At 45.4% G+C, this 24731-nt stretch overlaps 1 protein-coding gene across 1 annotated transcript in view; it reads left to right on the forward strand.

Moving 5' to 3' along the window:
- The first annotated feature begins 2068 nt into the window (after positions 1-2068).
- ITGA2 (integrin subunit alpha 2) overlaps positions 2069-24731 on the forward strand; it is a 216199-nt gene continuing 193536 nt past the window's right edge. The window contains exon 1 of the mRNA XM_082258852.1: positions 2069-2204. Within this exon, the coding sequence (XP_082114978.1) occupies positions 2162-2204 (43 nt within the window). The 5' untranslated portion in view covers positions 2069-2161. The remainder of the gene's footprint in view (positions 2205-24731) is intronic.

The following is a 24731-nucleotide window of genomic DNA, read 5'->3' on the forward strand; positions in this document are numbered from 1 at the left end:
ATAATAAAAAGTCCAAAAATCTATCCCCTAGTTTGTAAACACTATAACTTTTGTATAAACCAATTATTATACACTTTTTGGGAGTTTTTTTTTTTAACCAAAAATATGTAGCAGAATACAAATTGGCCTAAGCTGATAAAAAAAGTTGATTTTTAAAAAAATAATTTGGGGAATGTTTTATAGCAGAGAGTAAAAAATATTGTTTTTTTTTTGTTTGTTTCAAAATTGTCGCTCTTTTTTTGTTTATAGCGCAAAAATGAAAAACCACAAAACCACCAAAGGAAAGCTCTATTTGTGGGAAAAAAAAGGACATCAATTTTATTTGGGTACAGCATCGCACGACTGCACAATTGTCAGTTAAAGCAACGCAGTGCCAATTTTCAAAAAATGGCCTGGTCATTAAGGGGGTAAAACCTTCCAAGGCTGAAGTTGTTAATTCAAGAAATGTTTAGGCTTTACAACCACTTTAACCCCTTCAATACAGGGCACTTTCACCCCCTTCTTGCCTAGGCCAATTTTCAGCCTTCAGTGTTGTCACACTTTGAATGACGCGGTCATGCAGCACTGTACCTAAATGACATTTTAGCATTTTTTTCACACAAATAGAGCTTTCTTTTGGTGGTATTTAATAACCGCTGGATCTTTTATTTTTTCTTAATTTCTGTCAATAAATTTTGTAAATAAGTAATTTTTATCCTTCACTGATGTACGCTGATGAGGTGGCACTGATAGGCTGCACTGATGGGCACTGATAGGCTGCACTGATGGGCACTGATAGGCGGCACTGATGGACGGCACTGATTGGCACTGATGGATGGCACTGATGGGCACTGACGGACTGCACTGACAGACGGCACTGATGGGCACTGACAGACGACACTGATAAGAACTGATGAGCAGCACAGATGAGCAGGCACTGATGGGCACTGACTGGCAACACTAATGGGCACTGATAGAGGTCACTGTGGGCACTGATTGATGTCACTGATGGGCATTAATTGAGCACTGTTTTGTGTCACTGATGGGCATTGATTGGGCACTGTTTGGGCACTATTTTAGCTTACTGTAATCAGGGCACTGATGAGCATTTCCTGGACTTCCCTCTGAGGAGGAGCTGCTGATTGGCTCTCCTTGCCACACGCTCTGACAGTGTTAGGCAAGGAGAGCTGGTAACCGGCACTTCCTCATTTACATGCGACGGGGGTCACGCCATGTCCTAGGAACACTGCTCGGCCACGATCGCCACACTGCGCGCCCCCGTGGGCAGTTCTTGGGTGTCGTCATATGACGTCATCCCAGAACAAGAGCCGCACCGCTCCACCGTCATTTGATGGTGGGCGGGCGGAAAGTGGTTAAAAGAGCAGCGTGTCTTTGTAGTATAGGAGGAAACTGAATACCCAGAAGAAACCCTTGCAAGCACAAGGAGAACATGCAAACCCCATGCAGATAGTTTCCTGAACAAGAACTGAGCCAAGGAACCCCAGTGCTGTAAGACAGAAGCGCTAACTAATAATCGCTGAGCCACTGTGCTGCCCTAATATATGGGCTACTGAGACTTCTATCCCATTTGAATGTCTGCATACATTCTGATCCCTATATTCTTGCAAAACATTATTTAGCTAGGAAGGAAATGAAAATGAGCGGATATAAGGAGAGGAGATCTACACAAAACAGCGGAGCGAGGTGACTTTCTGACCCGTAACTTATCATTGTTTTTATTTAACCTGGAAGGCACTTTGAAGGCGTGATAATTCAGCAGAAATTTGATATGTGAGTTGGCTCAGAACGCTGCTAGCAATTATCAGTGCTGTAGAGCAATATTCACATACATACATTATTTCCTGCACCCTCCCTGTATGTTATACTATCCCTCTGTCCTTTATAGTGCAATAAAGTGATACGCTGTGTGCTCACCCTGCATTCCATAGGACATCACTGAGTGGGCACACAATACACACTGAGTCACAACCTGTGCCAGCCATAGAGGGAGGGTGAGCACACTATGGGCTGTGCACTCTGGATCAGTCTGTGTCCCCTCCCAGTCCATGCTCTGCTGCCTTCTACTATAAGAGCTCAGTACAGCTAGGAAAGCATTCAACTTTCTGCTTGTCTGCTGCTTCCAGGACATATTACTGTGCACCACACTTCTATACTTCATATAATGGACAGAAGAAATTGTATTTCTTGGCTCTTCATTATCCAAGGTAATGTAATTCAACTCCCAGCTGTACTTTTATTTTGTATTGTTGATTTAATTGTTGATTTTATTGTTGATTTTGTATTGTATTTCATTTTGTATTGTTGATAAACCTAAAAAGAAGATAACTAAAACTTTAGACATTTATTGCGCTTAGCTAATATAAACTGTCATTGTACTGCAACATATTGGTTAGTACTTCACATATTGTCATTTTATTGTATACTTTTGCACATTTGCAAACACCAGCACTTTTTTATCTATATATTGATATAATTTATTATTTGCATTAATATAGCACTGACAATGTACTTTTACTGACATACACAAAAAAAAAATGATATATGTATATATGCAGGATATATATATATATATATATATATATATATATATCTATCTCCTGTGTATATATATATATATATATATATATATATATACTGTATATTATATATATATATATATATATATATATATATATATATATATATATATATATATACATACTGTATGTTATATATATATATATATATATATACTGTGTGTGTGTATATATATATATATATATAGTGTGTATATATACATATATAATATTTATTTTACAAATGTCCAATAAATACATTACAACCCCCCCCCCCCCAAAAAAAATATATATATATGATGATATTACAGTATTTGTATAATATTATTTAATATAGACATTTATATAGCACTGCCAATATCTCACATACCTACATTCACATCCTAGGGCCAGTTTGAACAGAAGACAGATAACCTACCAGCATGTCTTTGGAGTGTGGGAGGAAACTGGAGTTTCCAGAGGAAACCCACACAAGCACAGGGAGAAAATGCAAACTCCTTGCAGAAAGTGTTCCTAATGGGGTCCTAAAAAGTGACCCTGGTGAAAGGCAGAAGTGCTAATAAATGCTACTTTTACACTGCTCTGTATAAAATACGCACGTGCTTGTCTGCAGTGTTTTTCCCGTGTTGCATTCAATTTATTAACACAATGTATTATGCGTTTTCCATGCGATTTTTGTGTGGTTTCCATTCATTTCAGTGGAGGGATGCGTTATTGGTGTGTTTTTTTACCAGACCAAACATGCGCCAAAAATGCAGCAAGCAGGATTTTTTTAACTGCAACTGAAGCGCAACGGACCAGTGTGAAGAGCTCCATAGGATTTAAAGGGATGCAGTTTTCTTCTGCTTTTTTTTTAGAATGCACCAAAAGCAGATCAGTGGGAAAGCAGCCTAAGATCTTCAAGGACAATGTGCTGCTGAAGCACTGCACCTCAAAAAAATTACACATTCTTTTCCTCGCTAAAGAACCAACTGAGATAGTGCCATGGCACGTTTCCAAAATGTGGATCATGGAGCACTTGGCTTGCACTTATTTTATATCGTTTACCGAAGTTGTAAAGCAAAGACACCGGGAACAAACCTCTAGATTTTATCTGTATTATGAAAGAATTAATATTAATATCAGACATTTCTAGGGGCAAATATTTAGGCAGACATTTGCAAAACCTGCCCTTATTCTTGGCAAATGGACATGATTGGCAACTATGTACTCCTTTACACATGAGGATCGGGGGAGGTAAAACATGGCTGAGCGGCATTTTTACTTACCAATATCCCACCCCCCCCACCTCCCTGACATTAAGCAGGAAAGGCAGCCGGAAGGGATGGGGGGGGGGGGGGGTGCGTGGGGGTTTGGATGCACAAAAAAGTATACCCTCTGTCACGTTTGGTGGGCAGCAGTACCGCCCCCAAATCTGACCCATTAAAGTGGTGGGGCCACACAAAATGTAATAATGTATATGATTGTAGCACAGTGGTGTGTTGTTTGCAGCATTAAAACAGGCGAGGATGAAGCGACATATCGCAGATTTATTTTTTGGCAGGGTGGCAATTTCTTCTGCAAGTGCCTGGTAGTATGATGATGAAGTTTGTTTGTATAACTTGATTTTACGTAAAAGTTTGGATTTAGGATGATACCATTTATTGGCCTTCAGGGCATGCTGACCCTTTTTTTTGGGAAATGTGTGCTGCAACTTTGTCCTTACAATGCTGTAATTTGTAATTATTTTATGCTCCTGAAAGCTGTATTTGTAAACCTCATTCACATGAGTGTGTTGCCTGTGGTTTGCACCACACATAGAGTTTATAAGACATACAGCACAGACCACAAATCATTCTTCTACTGCTTTTTATTGTACTGAACACAGCCAGCTGCAATGACAGGAGTGCATGGAAAAGTGTGTGTACTCGGATATCATCTGATGCATCCACAGATGCATTGCAGCACAAAGACAAAACCATGCAAATAATCCAACACATTACATTGACATGCAAACTATTTGAATAGGTGTGAATGATCTGCAGAATTTCAAGAGCCCAGCTCACTCCCTGGACTAGGAACTCATCACATTCAAAAGAATAGGAACAGAACTTTGCTTTCTAAGAACATACTGTAGATCAGGGATAGGCAAACTGTTGCCTTTCAGCTGTTGCAAAACTCCCATCATGCCTCTGCCTCTGGGTGTCATGCTTATGGTGTTCTGTCAGAATACCGCTACCTATCAGGTTCTGCTACCGGAAGTGACGTAGGGACTAGAGCAACTAAAGTCCTGTACTCACGAGTCGAAATTCGGCCGGGAATTTTCATCCGACGACCGATCTGCCGATTTTCGGCTTGTTAGTTTGGTGCTTCCGACAACCAACTCCGACTTATCGGCCGAAAAAATTCTGGTGTGCAGGCTATAAAATTTTTGTCCTCCGTCAAAACACGTCCGATTTTCGTGCAGTCAGTACAGATTTCGACAGGGAAAAATCCTATGAGCAAGACTAGAGAAGAAAGAACACAAGGAAAGCAAACCAACACATGACATCACTTCTGACGTAAAATTCTGTCGGTCGACAAAATTTGTGTGCAGTCTAGAGCACATTCCAACCAACAAAACACCACTCTGGACAAAAGATGGACGACCAGTCGGTGGAAATCCGTTGCGTGTGTACTAGGCTTAAGGCTCCTTTCACACGGTCTGCCTCCGTCGGCGAATCCGTGCTGCTCAGCGGGACATCGATCCGTGGATCCGTGCTGCTCAGCGGGGGATCGATACACTGATCCCCCCTCAGCAGGCAGGTGACAGCTCCGTCTCCGCTCTGTGTGCGGAGAGGGAGTGGTCAGAGCCCCGCTGCTCTCTATGGGGGAATCTGATGAGAACGGACCGCCTGTCCGCTCTCATCCGTTCCGATCCCCTGGACGGAGGGAAAATAGGGTTTCCATCTGTCCGGATTTCACAGACAGGATCGGATGTGGATGGCAGCGGGTGTCAGCGGACATGTTTCAGGTGACATCTGCTGCCCCATAGGGATGCATGGAGGATCCGATCAGACCCACCTAAAAAACTAACAGGCGGATCTGATCGGATCGTTTGTGTGAAAGGAGCCTTACTGCGCATGCGCCATGCATTCCAACATGGCCGCTGTGCATTCCAATAGGTTTCCTAATGTGACAGAACACAAAGCAGAGGCAGACATCTTCTTACATCCACGCAAGTCTTGAATTTTAGATTTATTTTAGCAGTAAACTCACCTTATATTTTATTTCAGGTACTTATATAGCGCTGTCAATTTACGCAGCGCTTTACATATACATTGTACATTCACATCAGTCCCTGCCCTCAAGGAGCTTACAATCTAAGGTCCCTAACTCACATACATACACAGTAGGGCCAATTTTATACAGGATCCAATTAACCTACCAGCATGTCTTTGGAGTGTGGGAGGAAACCGGAGTTGCCAGAGGAAACCCACGCAGGCACAGGCAGAACATGCAAACTCCAGGCAGGTAGTGTCGTGGTTGGGACTCGAACCAGCGACTCTCTTGCCGCTAGGTGAAAGTGCTAACCACTACACCACTGTGCCACCCATATATACTACAATTTACTATTTCACCGCGACTGAGTGAAATAGTCTCTTTCACTATATAATCAGTTTTTCGCTGAGAGGTGCGGGGTGTAGCAAGATGGCCGTCACCACCTTCTACCTGCAGGTTTCTCGCTATACATACTAGAATACAATAATAATAGAAATGTGATACTGTGAGTCACTATATAATGGGAGTTTACTGCTTAAATAAATGTAAAATTCTGGACTTGCGTTGGTCTTAGAAGATGTCCACCTCTGCTTCATGTTCTGTCATATTAGGAAACCTATTGGAACGCAAAGCGGCCATGTTGGAACGCATGTCGCATGCACAGTAAGTTGTTCTAGTCCCTGAGTCACTTCCCTACGTAGCAGAATCTGATAGGTAGCCATATTCTGACAGAACACCAGCTGTCAGAGTCTTGCTATGCCTCATGGGACTTGTAGTTCTGCAACATCTGGAGGGCCTCAGTTTGCATATCCCTGCTGTAGATGAAGCACTTGAAAAGGTTTATTTTGTTAGCCAAAGCAATCTGTAGGTTTGTCGTTTTGCCTATTGTGTGTGTCGTTATCTATGTGTTTTACTGTATGTATGATAATGGTAAAGTGTATACTATTGACAGGAGAAAATGTTCCTGTTATCAGATATCTGTTCTGAATGTCAGGCGAATAATAGGAGATTTGCAGTCTCTTTGATGTTGGGTTTCCAGACATCCCTGGTCCTGAAGATAGTTATGTTCTGGTTTGTGGCGGTGGACCTTGTGACCTTTAGTAGGGTTAAAGAACACATCAAGAGAAAGTTCAGTGAATGCAAAATTCACTGGAAATGAGGACTTACGGTCTAAATGCAGGGGATGTAAGTACAGAAAGTAAGGGAGATGAGAAAACCTCTTAAAGTTGAACTCCGGTGAAATCAAACATCATCCTCCTTTCCAGTGGTGCTTGGGAATTGGAGATCAGGAAAGTAAAACTGTATTTTCTGGTACCCTAAACATAAATCAGCATTAAGTCCTTGCAGTGCGGTAGCGGCCCCACTTCAAGGTAGGGTTTTCCTTTCTTTGGAGACAAACTTTAAAATCTGCAGTGCCAAGAATCTAAAAAGTCAAATAACTCAAACGCAGTCCATTGTTGCCTTCTTCATTGCCCAGTTGGAGAACTGGGACAAGATTTGTTAATGAACACATGACAGCAACTCACCTGATGTGTGGCTTTTGTCCCCCAGGCTTATAAGGTTCATTATTCCATCTTATATACATGATATGATGGACACAATTGCTTTTGTGGATACCTTTGTGAGAAGGACATGAATAAGAAGATGGCAAATATGGTCTAGGAGCCCATGTTGGCCCTTCAAGGAGGTGCTACCAGTTCCTGCTGGAAAGTGCATCCCTTAAAAAATTGAACGTTTTGTAAAAGTCTGTGGTATGTAGAGAACGTTTGACAGATGGGAAGGGACATAATACAATTTCTGAAAGCACGTGTGAAAAGTGGTGCTAAGATTCTGAATCAACCTATACTTTAACACTAAGCAGGGGCAACAGTGTGATTGCTGAGGGCTTCCTTTGTCACAGTTGTAAAGTGCAGATCAGCAATTTTCAAAATGTGGGCTGGGGATCACTAGTGGTCCATAAGCAGGCTACAAGTGTTCATTGGTGGAAGGTGGCATCCAGGGGAGGACTGGGCCAGGGAGCAGGGGGGCAATTGCCCCCTGGGCCGCTCTGATGTCCTGTAAAAAGGTTGCACTGCTTCTGCCACAGACATGCCTAAACGATTCCTGGTAGAGAGTAGTAAAAAGTCCCCACCACTGACCTACTGAGTGCGGGTTGAACACAAAGGACAGAGTGCAGGCCCCCCCCCCCCCAGCATGGATGGTGTAAACTGTGTCTGAGCAGAGGCCAGTTCCATGCCCCACTGGAGACTCTCCTCCCCTGGCCAGCCCAAACCCAGCTGTCCCAGTTCCCCCCAACCGCCCCCTGCTGGTCAGGTTGGGAACTCGGATTCAGCTGGTGAGTAGAGAGAACCTGAAGCATCGCTGCCCCATGGGCCTCTGGTTTGTACTTGCCCCATGGGCTGAAAAGTTGCCAGTCTGCCCCTGGTGGCATCATACAAATGAAGCACAGTAATAATATGGCTGAGCCAGGGGGGGGGGGGGGGGTTCCGCTTGCATACTGCATACACAGCAGTCATTTTTTAGATGGAGTTTTGCTATCAGCCTTGCCTGGACCAGATACTTTACAGGGAAAGGAGAGGACAGAGGATTGGAGACTGTGACTTGAGATCAAAATGTGAGTGTGAGTATGAAAAGCGGTCTTAAAGTGTTACTAAACCCAGAACCTGCATTCACTATATCCGGTCTCCCACAGTACACAGAACATGGAAATTCAATTAACTTAGTAAATATAAACGGGTAAATACCTTTTCCCATCAGCAGTATATAGCAGTCTTGTGACTTCTAATCAGCGTCCAGCAAACCACTGGTAGGAGGATTTTTCATTCTCCCCGGATTTTCCTATGAGGCTGCAGGACCCCTGACCCTCTGTCTGAACAGTGGTGATTGGCCCTGTGTTGATCACATGTACCAATACACACCAAACTGAGCATGTGCTAAAGCACTGTACTATCAGGAGATGGTTTGGGGACTGTGGAAGAAGGGGAGGATCAGAGAAGACAGGATCAAACAGCCTTTTACACAATGTGGAAGATTAACTCCTTAAGTTTCCCAGTAAGTATAACAAGCATGCTTTTACTGCATACATATACAGACTCATTTTACTTTTATGGGTTTAGTGACACTTTAAGTGAAGTAAGTAAAACAGAAAACAGCTGTACAAAGCAGGGACATCTGATAAAGACAGAAAAGAAGAGGAACAGTGTAAGGAAACTGCGAGAAAGATGAACATCTGATTGTTTAAATTAGACAGAAAAGATTACATAAATCTATGGACTGTTCTTCAGTGTTGGTTCACATTGGTGTGACGCTGGAACCCTGCGAATCCACTGCGGGTTCCAGCATCGCACCCGACGCCCAGGCAGTTCACACTGCCGTATACAAACTGCTGGAGGTGTCAGTACAAAGTTAACGACACCCCTAGATTAGTTCGTATATCGCAGTGCGAACTGTCAGTTTGGACATGAATTGGATCGCATAAGTGTGAACACCCATGCGATCCGATTCTGGTGCAGACCAAAAAAAGGGTCCTGCACGACTTTGGTCTGAATGCGATGCAAATTCAGCCATGAAATCTGTATGGCTGAATTTGCATTGTACAGATATTGTATGTGATTTGCACAGCAGTGTGGTGCTAATTACATGCGATGTCTCACATCACATATGTGTGAACCAGCACTAAGAGTGTAAAAGTAGGTAATTATTTTACAGGCTAAAAAGTGACAAATTTGTTCCACTACAAATGTGTGTACCATACAGCTTTGGAAAACACTGCTGAATACCATGGGGAGCATAAATGGAAAGTTATATCTGACTACCCCATAGAGAAGAGGAGGCTCTGTCCTTGTCCGCTCTGCATAGCGGAGCAGATATGGGCCTGTTATCTACCTGCTCGGCGGGGATCAGCAGAGAGGTCCCACGCTGAGCAGGCGGATTCCGCTCATACAGATCTGCCCCATGTGAAAGGGGCCTTAAGAGCAGTATAGAAGAAAGCAGTTGGAATTTTTTAAATTAGGGATCTCCAAACTTTCTAAAGAAAGGGTCAGTTGACAATCCTTCAGACTTTAGGGGGGTTTGACTGTGCCCAGTGGGAGTAAACAATGCCCAATTTTTGGTATTAAAGGGAGAAATAGTTGGTGTCAGTGGAAGGAATAATGCCCTGTCGTTGGTGTCCGTGAAAGGAATAGTGCCCCATTGTTGGTGTCAGTTGCAGGAATTATGCCTCAATGTTGGGGGTCAGTGGCAGGAATTATGCCCCATTGTTGGGGTCAGTGGCAGGAATTATGCCTCAATGTTGGGGTCAGTGGCAGGAATTATGCTTCAATGTTGGGGTCAGTGGCAGGAATTATGCTTCAATGTTGGGGTCAGTGGCAGGAATTATGCCCCATTGTTGGGGTCAGTGGCAGGAATTATGCCTCAATGTTGGGGTCAGTGGCAGGAATTATGCTTCAATGTTGGGGTCAGTGGCAGGAATTATGCTTCAATGTTGGGGTCAGTGGCAGGAATTATGCTTCAATGTTGGGGTCAGTGGCAGGAATTATGCCCCATTGTTGGGGTCAGTGGCAGGAATTATGCCCCATTGTTGTGGTCAGTGGCAGGAATTATGCCCGATTGTTGGGGTCAGTGGCAGGAATTATGCCCCATTGTTGGTGTCAGTTGCAGGAATTATGCCTCAATGTTGGGGGTCAGTGGCAGGAATTATGCCCCATTGTTGGGGTCAGTGGCAGGAATTATGCCTCAATGTTGGGGTCAGTGGCAGGAATTATGCTTCAATGTTGGGGTCAGTGGCAGGAATTATGCTTCAATGTTGGGGTCAGTGGCAGGAATTATGCCCCATTGTTGGGGTCAGTGGCAGGAATTATGCTTCAATGTTGGGGTCAGTGGCAGGAATTATGCTTCAATGTTGGGGTCAGTGGCAGGAATTATGCTTCAATGTTGGGGTCAGTGGCAGGAATTATGCCTCAATGTTGGGGTCAGTGGCAGGGATTATGCTTCAATGTTGGGGTCAGTGGCAGGAATTATGCCTCAATGTTGGGGTCAGTGGCAGGAATTATGCTTCAATGTTGGGGTCAGTGGCAGGAATTATGCCCCATTGTTGGGGTCAGTGGCAGGAATTATGCCTCAATGTTGGTGTCAGTGGCAGGAATTATGCCCCATTGTTGGGGTCAGTGGCAGAAAAAATACCTCCTGGGCCGGATAAAGGCAAGCAAAGAGCCACATCTGGCCCCATGGCCACAGTTTGGAGACCACTGTTCTAAATATTAAACTTGATTGTGACAAGCAAGAAAAACCTGAATGAAAATTTGAGTCTGAGTTTAGGGTTTTGAGCAATCGTTTGAGTAGTGGTATTTCAAGAATGTGCCCAGGTTTGTGGTACAACAATGTTAAAAAAGCTGCTGGAAGTGTGGAAATTTAAGGCAAAGTGAAAGTGCCTGTGAAAAAGCCAACCCCAGATTAAATAATACTTACCCAGCAAGTGATCTCCTGACAGTCCTTTTCCTTTCGTGGCCACCACCATAATGTCCAGTGTCAGCTGGTGTCAAAGTCTGAAGGGGGTAGAGATGTCACCCTTCCATCATGTGGCACTGTTAAGGCCCAGGGACTGGATCATGGAAGGAGGTCACGTGCTCCCCAATATTTAGAAGGAATGGGCATTTAGTGCTGGCAATCAAGGGGGAAGTGGCGAGGATTGCTGGAGAGTAGGGATGAGCTTAATCAGGTTTGGATGAGTCGGAACCCGTCTGAGCTATCCCGCCAGGAACCTGTCAAAGCCGACAACCAATCATAGACAGTGGAGGCATTTCCTGCTCTATAGTCACATGTATACAATGAGCGTGCGTGTGTATATATGAATACAGGGCAACAAATTCCTCAACCACCTAAGATTGGCGGTTGGCATTGACAGCTTCCTGGCGAGACAGCTCAGGAGGGTTCAGGCTCGTGTCCAAACATGCCTGAGCTCTTCCCTGCTGGAGATGTGAAGATTAGTGTTGAGCGAACACGGACTGTATTATTCGTGTTCGTACCGAATAATTGGATTTTTTGTACCCGAACACGGACACGGACACTTTACTGTATGTTCGGGTAAAAATCCGTGTTCGGTCGTTTTATTTCCGGGTTTTGCATGCTTTGGCGCTCTTTTCATGGCGGGCTTTCAACAGCCAATCAACAATCGTTTAACTGGTGTGCCTTAAGCCATCCCAGCCATGCCTGCAAATGTCTCAGTAGCTGTGATTGGCCGTCTGAAGCATGTGACCAAGTCTTTATAAGTTCGAGGCAGCCGCAGCGGCGTCATTATGCTGCTTAGATTCAGGGACAGAGAGCACACATCAACGTGCTGGCTGCTGATTAGGGAAAGATAGGCAGGAAAAAACCATTTGTGTCCGGATAGAATTGAGGGACAGGTCGGAGTGTTTAGGCAGGGCGAGTTGTAGGCATTTTAGGGATAGAGTCTGCTGAATTATATAGGGTCAGTGTCTTCTACAAACTACAATCGATATTGCTGTGTGGGGGGTGGGGTCTGCACTCAATCCTGATCTACGATCTCTTCTCAATCCTGTTAGGGACAGAGTCTGCTGAATTTTAGGGAAACTGTGTTCTACAAACTACAATCGATATTGCTGTGTGGTGTGGGATTGGAGATAGGCAGGTGTCAGTGATCCACATCCATTTTTCTGTGTGTGAGCTGCAGTGAACACAATCTTTTTGGGCTGCAGTGAACACAATCTTTTTGGGCTGCAGTGAACACAATCTTTTTGGGCTGCAGTGAACACAATCTTTTTGGGCTGCAGTGAACACAATCTTTTTGGGCTGCAGTGAACACAATCTTTTTGGGGTGCAGTGAACAAAATCTTTTTGGGGTGCAGTGAACACAATCCTTTTTGGTGTGCAGTAAACACAATCTTTGTGGGGTGCAGTGAACAAAATCCTTTGTGGGGTGCAGTGAACACAATCTTTTTGGGGTGCAGTGAACAAAATCCTTTTTGGGGTGCAGTGAACAACATCCTTTTTGGGGTGCAGTGAACACAATCTTTTTGGGGTGCAGTGAACAAAATCCTTTGTGGGGTGCAGTGAACACAATCTTTTTGGGGTGCAGTGAACACAATCTTTTTGGGGTGGAGTGAACAACATCCTTTTTGGGGTGCAGTGAACAAAATCCTTTTTGGGGTGCAGTGAACAAAATCATTTTTGGGGTGCAGTGAACACAATCTTTTTGGGGTGCAGTGAACACAATCTTTGTGGGGTGCAGTGAACACAATCTTTTTGGGGTGGAGTGAACAACATCCTTTTTGGGGTGCAGTGAACAACATCCTTTTTGGGGTGCAGTGAACACAATCTTTTTGGGGTGCAGTGAACACAATCTTTGTGGGGTACAGTGAACAGAATCTTTGTGGGGTGCAGTGAACAAAATCTTTGGGGGGTACAGTGAACACAATCTTTGTGAGGTGCAGTGAACACAATCTTTGTGGGGTGCAGTGAACACAATCATTGTGGGGTGCAGTGAACTCAATCTTTGTGGGGTACAGTGAACACAATCTCATACTGAAGGTTTGAGGGTGCTGCCTGTTCCATACTCCCCCTACTCCTCATCTAGCCTTTTAGGGGTACAAACAATAGTAATTGGGGCCTAGTGTGGTTGTGTACGTGTGATATACATACTTTTTTTTGGGATCATATTTTCTATTCCGCTATTTAATCAAAAACCTTTGGGGATCAGTTAAATTGGGGGATAGTCTGTGTTGGTACGTGTGAGAGAGATCCACCTTTCCAAGTTGTTGGGGTTCATCTCATACTTCTGAAGGTTTGAGGGTGCTGCCTGTTCCATACCCCCCCTACTCCTAGCCTTTTAGGGGTACAAACAATAGTAATTGGGGCCTAGTGTGGTTGTGTACGTGTGATATACATACACTTTTTTGGGATCATATTTTCTATTCCGCTATTTAATCAAAAACCTCTGGGGATCAGTTAAATTGGGGGATAGTCTGTGTTGGTACGTGTGAGAGAGATCCACCTTTCCAAGTTGTTGGGGTTCATCTCATACTTCTGAAGGTTTGAGGGTGCTGCCTGTTCCATACTCCCCCTACTCCTAGCCTTTTAGGGGTACAAACAATAGTAATTGGGGCCTAGTGTGGTTGTGTACGTGTGATATACATACACTTTTTTGGGATCATATTTTCTATTCCGCTATTTAATCAAAAACCTTTGGGGATCAGTTAAATTGGGGGATAGTCTGTGTTGGTACGTGTGAGAGAGATCCACCTTTCCAAGTTGTTGGGGTTCATCTCATACTTCTGAAGGTTTGAGGGTGCTGCCTGTTCCATACTCCCCCTACTCCTAGCCTTTTAGGGGTACAAACAATAGTAATTGGGGCCTAGTGTGGTTGTGTACGTGTGATATACATACACTTTTTTGGGATCATATTTTCTATTCCGCTATTTAATCAAAAACCTCTGGGGATCAGTTAAATTGGGGGATAGTCTGTGTTGGTACGTGTGAGAGAGATCCACCTTTCCAAGTTGTTGGGGTTCATCTCATACTTCTGAAGGTTTGAGGGTGCTGCCTGTTCCATACTCCCCCTACTCCTAGCCTTTTAGGGGTACAAACAATAGTAATTGGGGCCTAGTGTGGTTGTGTACGTGTGATATACATACACTTTTTTGGGATCATATTTTCTATTCCGCTATTTAATCAAAAACCTCTGGGGATCAGTTAAATTGGGGGATAGTCTGTGTTGGTACGTGTGAGAGAGATCCACCTTTCCAAGTTGTTGGGGTTCATCTCATACTTCTGAAGGTTTGAGGGTGCTGCCTGTTCCATACTCCCCCTACTCCTAGCCTTTTAGGGGTACAAACAATAGTAATTGGGGCCTAGTGTGGTTGTGTACGTGTGATATACATACACTTTTTTGGGATCATATTTTCTATTCCGCTATTTAATCAAAAACCTTTGGGGATCAGTTAAATTGGGGGATAGTCTGTGTTGGTACGTGTGAGAGAGATCCACCTTTCCAAGTTGTTGGGGTTCATCTCATACTTCTGAAGGTTTGAGGGTGCTGCCTGTTCCATACTCCCCCTACTCCTAGCCTTTTAGGGGTACAAACAATAGTAATTGGGGCCTAGTGTGGTTGTGTACGTGTGATATACATACACTTTTTTGGGATCATATTTTCTATTCCGCTATTTAATCAAAAACCTCTGGGGATCAGTTAAATTGGGGGATAGTCTGTGTTGGTACGTGTGAGAGAGATCCACCTTTCCAAGTTGTTGGGGTTCATCTCATACTTCTGAAGGTTTGAGGGTGCTGCCTGTTCCATACTCCCCCCTACTCCTAGCCTTTTAGGGGTACAAACAATAGTAATTGGGGCCTAGTGTGGTTGTGTACGTGTGATATACATACACTTTTTTGGGATCATATTTTCTATTCCGCTATTTAATCAAAAACCTTTGGGGATCAGTTAAATTGGGGGATAGTCTGTGTTGGTACGTGTGAGAGAGATCCACCTTTCCAAGTTGTTGGGGTTCATCTCATACTTCTGAAGGTTTGAGGGTGCTGCCTGTTCCATACTCCCCCTACTCCTAGCCTTTTAGGGGTACAAACAATAGTAATTGGGGCCTAGTGTGGTTGTGTACGTGTGATATACATACACTTTTTTGGGATCATATTTTCTATTCCGCTATTTAATCAAAAACCTTTGGGGATCAGTTAAATTGGGGGATAGTCTGTGTTGGTACGTGTGAGAGAGATCCACCTTTCCAAGTTGTTGGGGTTCATCTCATACTTCTGAAGGTTTGAGGGTGCTGCCTGTTCCATACTCCCCCTACTCCTAGCCTTTTAGGGGTACAAACAATAGTAATTGGGGCCTAGTGTGGTTGTGTACGTGTGATATACATACACTTTTTTGGGATCATATTTTCTATTCCGCTATTTAATCAAAAACCTTTGGGGATCAGTTAAATTGGGGGATAGTCTGTGTTGGTACGTGTGAGAGAGATCCACCTTTCCAAGTTGTTGGGGTTCATCTCATACTTCTGAAGGTTTGAGGGTGCTGCCTGTTCCATACTCCCCCTACTCCTAGCCTTTTAGGGGTACAAACAATAGTAATTGGGGCCTAGTGTGGTTGTGTACGTGTGATATACATACACTTTTTTGGGATCATATTTTCTATTCCGCTATTTAATCAAAAACCTCTGGGGATCAGTTAAATTGGGGGATAGTCTGTGTTGGTACGTGTGAGAGAGATCCACCTTTCCAAGTTGTTGGGGTTCATCTCATACTTCTGAAGGTTTGAGGGTGCTGCCTGTTCCATACTCCCCCCTACTCCTAGCCTTTTAGGGGTACAAACAATAGTAATTGGGGCCTAGTGTGGTTGTGTACGTGTGATATACATACACTTTTTTGGGATCATATTTTCTATTCCGCTATTTAATCAAAAACCTTTGGGGATCAGTTAAATTGGGGGATAGTCTGTGTTGGTACGTGTGAGAGAGATCCACCTTTCCAAGTTGTTGGGGTTCATCTCATACTTCTGAAGGTTTGAGGGTGCTGCCTGTTCCATACCCCCCCTACTCCTCATCTAGCCTTTTAGGGGTACAAACAATAGTAATTGGGGCCTAGTGTGGTTGTGTACGTGCGAGATACATACACTTTTTTTGATCATATTTCCTATTCCGCTATTCAATAAAAACCTTTGAGGATCAATTGAATTGCGGGATAGTCTGTGTCGGTACGTGTGAGAGAGATCCACCTTTCCAAGTTGTTGGGGTTCATCTCATACTTCTGAAGGTTTGAGGGTGCTGCCTGTTCCATACCCCCCCTACTCCTCATCTAGCCTTTTAGGGGTACAAACAATAGTAATTGGGGCCTAGTGTGGTTGTGTACGTGCGAGATACATACACTTTTTTTGATCATATTTCCTATTCCGCTATTCAATAAAAACCTTTGGGGATCAATTAAATTGCGGGATAGTCTGTGTCGGTACGTGTGAGATCCACCTTTCCAAGTTTTTGGGGTTCATCTCATACTTCTGAAGCTTTGAGGGTGCTGCCTGTTCCATACTCCTCCTCCTCCTCATCCATCCTTTTAGGTGTACAAACAATAGTAATTGGGGCCTAGTGTGCTTCTGTACGTGTGAGATACATACACATTTTTTGATCATATTTCCTATTCCGCTATTCAATAAAAACCTTTGGGGATCAATTAAATTGCGGAATAGTCTGTGTCGGTACGTGTGAGATCCACCTTTCCAAGTTTTTGGGGTTCATCTCATACTTCTGAAGCTTTGAGGGTGCTGCCTGTTCCATACTCCTCCTCCTCCTCATCCATCCTTTTAGGTGTACAAACAATAGTAATTGGGGCCTAGTGTGCTTCTGTACGTGTGAGATACATACACATTTTTTGATCATATTTCCTATTCCGCTATTCAATAAAAACCTTTGGGGATCAATTAAATTGCGGAATAGTCTGTGTCGGTACGTGTGAGATCCACCTTTCCAAGTTTTTGGGGTTCATCTCATACTTCTGAAGCTTTGAGGGTGCTGCCTGTTCCATACTCCTCCTCCTCCTCATCCATCCTTTTAGGTGTACAAACAATAGTAATTGGGGCCTAGTGTGTTTCTGTACGTGCGAGATACATACACTTTTTTTGATCATATTTCCTATTCCGCTATTCAATAAAAACCTTTGGGGATCAATTAAATTGCGGGATAGTCTGTGTCGGTACGTGTGAGATCCACCTTTCCAAGTTTTTGGGGTTCATCTCATACTTCTGAAGCTTTGAGGGTGCTGCCTGTTCCATACTCCTCCTCCTCCTCATCCATCCTTTTAGGTGTACAAACAATAGTAATTGGGGCCTAGTGTGCTTCTGTACGTGTGAGATACATACACATTTTTTGATCATATTTCCTATTCCGCTATTCAATAAAAACCTTTGGGGATCAATTAAATTGCGGAATAGTCTGTGTCGGTACGTGTGAGATCCACCTTTCCAAGTTTTTGGGGTTCATCTCATACTTCTGAAGCTTTGAGGGTGCTGCCTGTTCCATACTCCTCCTCCTCCTCATCCATCCTTTTAGGTGTACAAACAATAGTAATTGGGGCCTAGTGTGTTTCTGTACGTGCGAGATACATACACTTTTTTTGATCATATTTCCTATTCCGCTATTCAATAAAAACCTTTGGGGATCAATTAAATTGCGGGATAGTCTGTGTCGGTACGTGTGAGATCCACCTTTCCAAGTTTTTGGGGTTCATCTCATACTTCTGAAGCTTTGAGGGTGCTGCCTGTTCCATACTCCTCCTCCTCCTCATCCATCCTTTTAGGTGTACAAACAATAGTAATTGGGGCCTAGTGTGCTTCTGTACGTGTGAGATACATACACATTTTTTGATCATATTTCCTATTCCGCTATTCAATAAAAACCTTTGGGGATCAATTAAATTGCGGGATAGTCTGTGTCGGTACGTGTGAGATCCACCTTTCCAAGTTTTTGGGGTTCATCTCATACTTCTGAAGCTTTGAGGGTGCTGCCTGTTCCATACTCCTCCTCCTCCTCATCCATCCTTTTAGGTGTACAAACAATAGTAATTGGGGCCTAGTGTGTTTCTGTACGTGTGAGATACATACACTTTTTTTGATCATATTTCCTATTCCGCTATTCAATAAAAACCTTTGGGGATCAATTGAATTGCGGGATAGTCTGTGTCGGTACGTGTGAGAGAGATCCACCTTTCCAAGTTGTTGGGGTTCATCTCATACTTCTGAAGGTTTGAGGGTGCTGCCTGTTCCATACCCCCCCTACTCCTCATCTAGCCTTTTAGGGGTACAAACAATAGTAATTGGGGCCTAGTGTGGTTGTGTACGTGCGAGATACATACACTTTTTTTGATCATATTTCCTATTCCGCTATTCAATAAAAACCTTTGAGGATCAATTGAATTGCGGGATAGTCTGTGTCGGTACGTGTGAGAGAGATCCACCTTTCCAAGTTGTTGGGGTTCATCTCATACTTCTGAAGGTTTGAGGGTGCTGCCTGTTCCATACTCCCCCTACTCCTCATCTAGCCTTTTAGGGGTACAAACAATAGTAATTGGGGCCTAGTGTGGTTGTGTACGTGTGATATACATACACTTTTTTTGGATCATATTTTCTATTCCGCTATTCAATAAAAACCTTTCTAGGGCAAGATCTTAAATTACAGAAATATGAGGAGACCGTCAAATAAGGGCCGTGGCCTGGGTCGTGGTGCTGCTGGTAGAGCTCCTGTTGCAAGGAGAGGACATGGTCGATCTGTGCCAGCTACACGCACAAGTGAAACACCTTCCTCAAGTGTGAGTAGGCGACAGAACCTGCATCAGTATTTGGTAGGGCATCAAACGCCCCTAGAAGTGATGAGGCCAGAACAAGTTGAGGCGATAGTAGATTGGTTTGCTGCTGACAGTGCCTCCAGTTCCTTCACATTGTCTCCCACCCAGTCTACTGCAGAAAGGTCAGAGTTGGCACCTGCAGCCAATGTCCAACCGTCTTTCACCTCACCCCCTTGCAAATCAGGCCAGCAGTCTGAGCCCCAAGCCATACAGCAGTCTCTTATTCTTTTTGAGGACTCTGTCAGCAGGGTTTCCCAGGGCCATCCACCTAGCCCTGCCCCAGAAGTGGAAGAGATTGAGTGCAGCGATGCCCAACCACTTATTCCTCAAGATGAGTACATGCAAGGATCATCGCAGCACGTCTCCGATGATGACGAAACGCAGGTGCCAACTGCTGCGGCGTTCAGCATTGTGGAGACCGACAAGGAGGGCAGGGGTGAAGACTGGGTGGAAGATGATGTGGAGGACGATGAGGTCCTCGACCCCACATGGAATGAACGTCATGCAGGTGAACTGAGTAGTTTGGAGGAAGAGGCGGTGGTCGCACAGAGCCACCAGCACAGCAGAAGAGGGAGCAGGGTGCAGAAGCGGAGCGGCCGTGCCCTAGACACTACGCCCGCTACTGCCCAACGCAGCAAGGGAACGAGCGCACCAAAGTCAGCTCAAAGGAGTTCTCTAGCGTGGAAGTTCTTTAGAAAATGTGCTGATGACAGGACACGAGTGGTTTGCACCCTGTGCAATCAGAGCTTGAAGCGAGGCATGAACCTTCTCAACCTGAGCACAACCTGCATGATCAGGCATCTAAGTGCAAAGCACGAGCTGCAGTGGAGTACACACCTTCAAAACCAAGAAACGTCTCTGGCTCATCCTGCTTCCTCTTCTGCTGCAGTCTCGGCCGCTCCAGCCACATCTGTAGTGATACCGGCACCTGCCACCCCGCAAACAGACGATCTGTCAGCAACACCACCACCTGGGTCACCAACAACCATCTCCACAATGTCCCGTGGAAGCGTTCAGCTTTCCATCTCCCAAACACTTGAGAGGAAGAGGAAGTACCCCCCTACCCACCCGCGATCCCTGGCCCTGAATGCCAGCATTTCAAAATTATTGGCCTTTGAAATGCTGTCATTCCGTCTGGTGGAGACGCACAGTTTTAAAAACCTTATGTCGGTGGCTGTCCCACAGTACGTCGTGCCCAGCCGCCACTACTTTTCCAGGCAAGCCATCCCTTCCCTGCACAACCAAGTGGGGGAAAAAATCAGGTGTGCACTGCGCAACGCCATCTGTGCCAAGGTCCACCTAACTACGGATACGTGGACCAGTAAGCACGGTCAGGGGCGTTATATCTCCCTAACGGCACACTGGGTAAATGCAGTGGCGGATGGGCCTGAGGCGGATAGCAATTTGGCGCATGTCCTTCCACCACCGAGGATTGCAGGGCGCTTCAGTTTGCCTCCTGTTCCTAACTCCTCCTACTCCGCTTCCTCATCCTCTACCGCCTCCTCATCCGGACAGCGTAACACCTTCACCACCAACTTCAGCACGGCCAGGGGTAAACGACAGCAGGCAGTTTTACAACTTGCCTGTTTGGGGGACAAACCACACACCGCGCAGGAGTTGTGGAGGAGCATGGAACAGCAGACAAATGAGTGGTTGCTGCCAGCGAGCCTCAAGCCCGGCCTGGTGGTGTGCGATAACGGGCGAAATCTCATAGCAGCTCTGGGCCTAGCCGGTTTGACGCACATCCCTTGCCTGGCGCATGTGCTGAATTTGGTGGTGCAGAGGTTCCTTAAAAACTACCCCGATATGTCAGAGCTGCTGCAGAAAGTGCGGGCCGTTTGTGCGCACTTTCGGCGTTCTCACCCTGCTGCTGCTCGCCTGGCAGCGCTGCAGCGTAACTTCGGCCTTCCCGCTCACCGCCTCATATGTGACGTGCCCACAAGGTGGAACTCCACCTTGCACATGCTGGAAAGACTGTGCGAGCAGCAGCAGGCCATAGTGGAGTTTCAGCTGCAGCACGCACGCGTGAGTCGCTCTGCGGAACAGCACCACTTCACCACCAATAACTGGGCCTCCATGCGAGACCTGTGTGCCTTGTTGCGCTGTTTTGAGTACTCCACCAACATGGCCAGTGGCAATGACGCCGTTCTCAGCTTAACTATCCCACTTCTATGCCTCCTTGAAAAAACAATTCGGGCGATGATGGAAGAGGATGTGGCACAGGATGAGGAGGAGGAGGAGGATGAAGAGGTAACATTTCCAAGGCTTTCAGGCCAGTCATTCGCAAGGGGCTCCGAGGGTGGGTTCCTGCACACGCAAACGCCAGGGACGCAATTGTCCAGCAGGGGCACAGTTCTGGAGGATGAGGAGGATGAGGAGGAGGAGGAGCTGGAGGAGGAGATGGAACCATGTTCACAGCAGGGTGGCACCCAGGCCAGCTCATGGCCATCACTGGTGCGTGGCTGGGGGGATACAGAGGACACGGACCATACACCTCCCACAGAGGACAGCCTTTCGTCGCCTCTGGGCAGCCTGGCACACATGAGCGATTACATGCTGCAGTGTCTCCACAACGACCGCCGAGTTGCCCACATTCTAACTTGTGCTGATTACTGGGTGGCCACGCTGCTGGATCCCCGTTACAAGGACAACGTACCGTCCTTAATTCACTCACTGGAGCGCGATCGCAAGATGCGCGAGTACAAGCGCACGCTGGTAGACGCCATGCTGCTGGCATTCCCATCTGACAGCGGGGCCACAGTGGAAGCACAAGGCAGTGGAGGAGGAGGAGGAGGTCGCCAACGCAACCAGGGCACCGCCAGCACCTCAGAAGGCAGGGTTAGCATGGCCGAAATGTGGAAAAGCTTTGTCAGCACGCCACAACAAACAGCAGCACCAGCAGCTCAGATGGAACGTCTTAGCAGGAGGCAGCATTTTACCAACATGGTGGAGCAGTATGTGTGCACACGCCTACATGTAGTGAATGACGGGTCTGCCCCCTTCAACTTCTGGGTCTCCAAATTGGGCACATGGCCTGAGCTTGCCCTTTACGCCTTGGAGGTGCTGGCGTGCCCTGCAGCCAGTGTATTATCTGAACGGGTATTTAGCACGGCTGGGGGCGTTATAACAGACAAGCGCAGCCGCCTGTCCAGAGACAATGTGGACAAGCTCACGTTCATTAAAATGAACCAGGCATGGATCCCACGGGACTTTTCCGTACCTTATGCAGAATAGCAATGGATACCGACCTTACCCACCCATTGTTCCATTTTTGCTCTTTCTCACTCTTTTGGGGTGTACCCTCATTTAAAATTTGTGAAAAGAAGCAGTGTTGGCTACCTCGTCCTCCTCCTCAGGGCCAGATTAATGTAGGGTCTATTGGAGCTGCAGCTCCAGGCCCCTACCTTTTATATAGGCCCCGGGTTGGCCATATTCACTGTTACCGCTCTTCTGTCACTTGTAAACACAGAAGTCTGGCTTCTATGCTCGCTTCCCCAGGCAGCACCCTCAGAACCTCCCCACACAGCGTGAAGGCCGGACAAGGAGGGACAGTTGGCGATGCATGGATGTGTTTATGGGCTTCAGAGACAGCATCCCATGTTGAATTAGGCATGCATGGCTGCACCCTTCCTCCTCTGGGTGCATGGCAAGGCACGGCCCTAAGGCCCTTCAAAATCCTCAGCACCAAGCCCATGATGCTGTTAATCCGGCCCTGGTCCTCCTCCACCGCCGCTTCCACCTACACCGCCCATAGGTGTGCGCAGCCTATTGCATTAAGGTGTGCACCCCAAAGTTGAAATACACATGCATGTGTTTGCCAGCAGGGAGAGTAATGTATCGGGGCCATGTACCTGTAGGCAAGGAGAAATAGAGCAGAGCAGGTCCCAGGGAGATCTTTCCCATCTCCTCACTGGCAATGCTATGTGCCCTAGGTGATTAGGGTGTGCCCAGGCACACCCAGCACACCCTGTGCGCACGCCTATGTCACCGCCACATCCACCACCACCTCAACCTCCCTCCTACTCCATATGGGCCTCGTCCTTCAGAGATGAAGAAGAACATTGTTTTATTTTTCTGTTTTTTTTTGTTGTTTTAAGTTATTTCCCTATCCACATTTGTTTGCAGAGCACTTGCCATGCTCTTAATTACGTTTTGCTGCCATTTGCAGCACTCTAGCCCTTTCCTTTGGTGTTTTAGAGCCATTTTAGTGCCTTAAAGTTCGGGTCCCCATTGACTTCAATGGGGTTCGGTGTCCGGGAAAAGTTCGGTAAAAGTCCGGGACACGGACCCGGACTTTTTTTTAAAGTTCGGCCGAACCCGTCGAACACGGACATCTAGGTGTCCGCTCAACCCTAGTGAAGATCTGTTTCTCTTAAAAGGAAATATTTTAGAAATTACTATTTTTTTTAAAAGAGATCAGTAATGGCAGCCCCACTATTTCTTTCATAAAATAAATACTTTAAGTTGAATTCTTCCTGTTTGAATATCTTGGTGCAGCATCATGTCTCCTGTGTCCTGACTGTTTCCAGATGCCAATCACAGAAACCAATAAAACTGAACATTTCAGGGACATCAATTCATAAGGCTGATATTGTTTATGGAAAGCCATACGGTTCACACTTTTGCATCTGCATTTTCATGTGTTTTTTATGAGTTTTTAATGCATTTTTCATGCATTCCAATTGAAGTGTAAAGGGCCAAAAATGCATTTCATACTAAAAGAAGCACCTTCACCTTTTTCCAGGTTGCACGTTTCTTGGTGTAAATGGGCTTCATAGACAAGAATGAAGGGACAAACACGAAAATGTTTCTCTTTGGATACCAATTTGTATGATTTTCATTTAATCAATACAGTTTTTGTCTGAAAAAAAAACAATACAAATACATTACATGACTTCCAATTTTTTTTTTCTGTTTGTACGTGAATTTTTGTACTTTAGTAACCTGTTCGCATTCGATATGGAGACTAGCATGCAAAAAAAAGGATGATCATTCGTCCGATAATCTCATCGTGTGGAGAAGGCTTTAGATTTGTACAGCATTGCAAGTAAAACAGGATCAATTTTTCTCTTAAAAAATATAGTTTTTCTCTTACGTAGTTCATGATTTCCCTCCTCCTACTGTAAATCCTGAAGGCATTGTATGAACTCCCTGTGAAAATGAAGGTGCAGTTGAATGTCATAGTTTAAGCCCCGATTCACACTTGTGAAACGACATTACATGCGATCGGCTGTGCGGTGCGAGTTTAGCCATACAGTTTGTATGGCTTAATTCGCACCGCAGCCGCAGCAAACACACACAGGGACCCTTTTTGGCAGCCGCATCAGGATCGGATCGCACAGCGGTTCACACTTGTGCGAGCCGATCCTGTGCGAACTGCACGATCGCACTGCGATATGCGATCAAATTGGGGGTGTCGTTAAGATTACATTGACACCCCCAGCGTATCGCATATGGCAGTGTGAACTGCCGGGGGTGCGTGTGCGATGCGGGAACAGGCTGCGAATTCGCAGCCTTCCCACACTCGCATAAGTGTGAACCGGGGCTTACTGCAGTGACCATAGCAAAACGTTCCAG

This window comes from Pelophylax lessonae, assembly GCF_965119305.1.
Source record: "Pelophylax lessonae genome assembly, chromosome: 1".
NCBI lineage: Eukaryota > Metazoa > Chordata > Amphibia > Anura > Ranidae > Pelophylax > Pelophylax lessonae.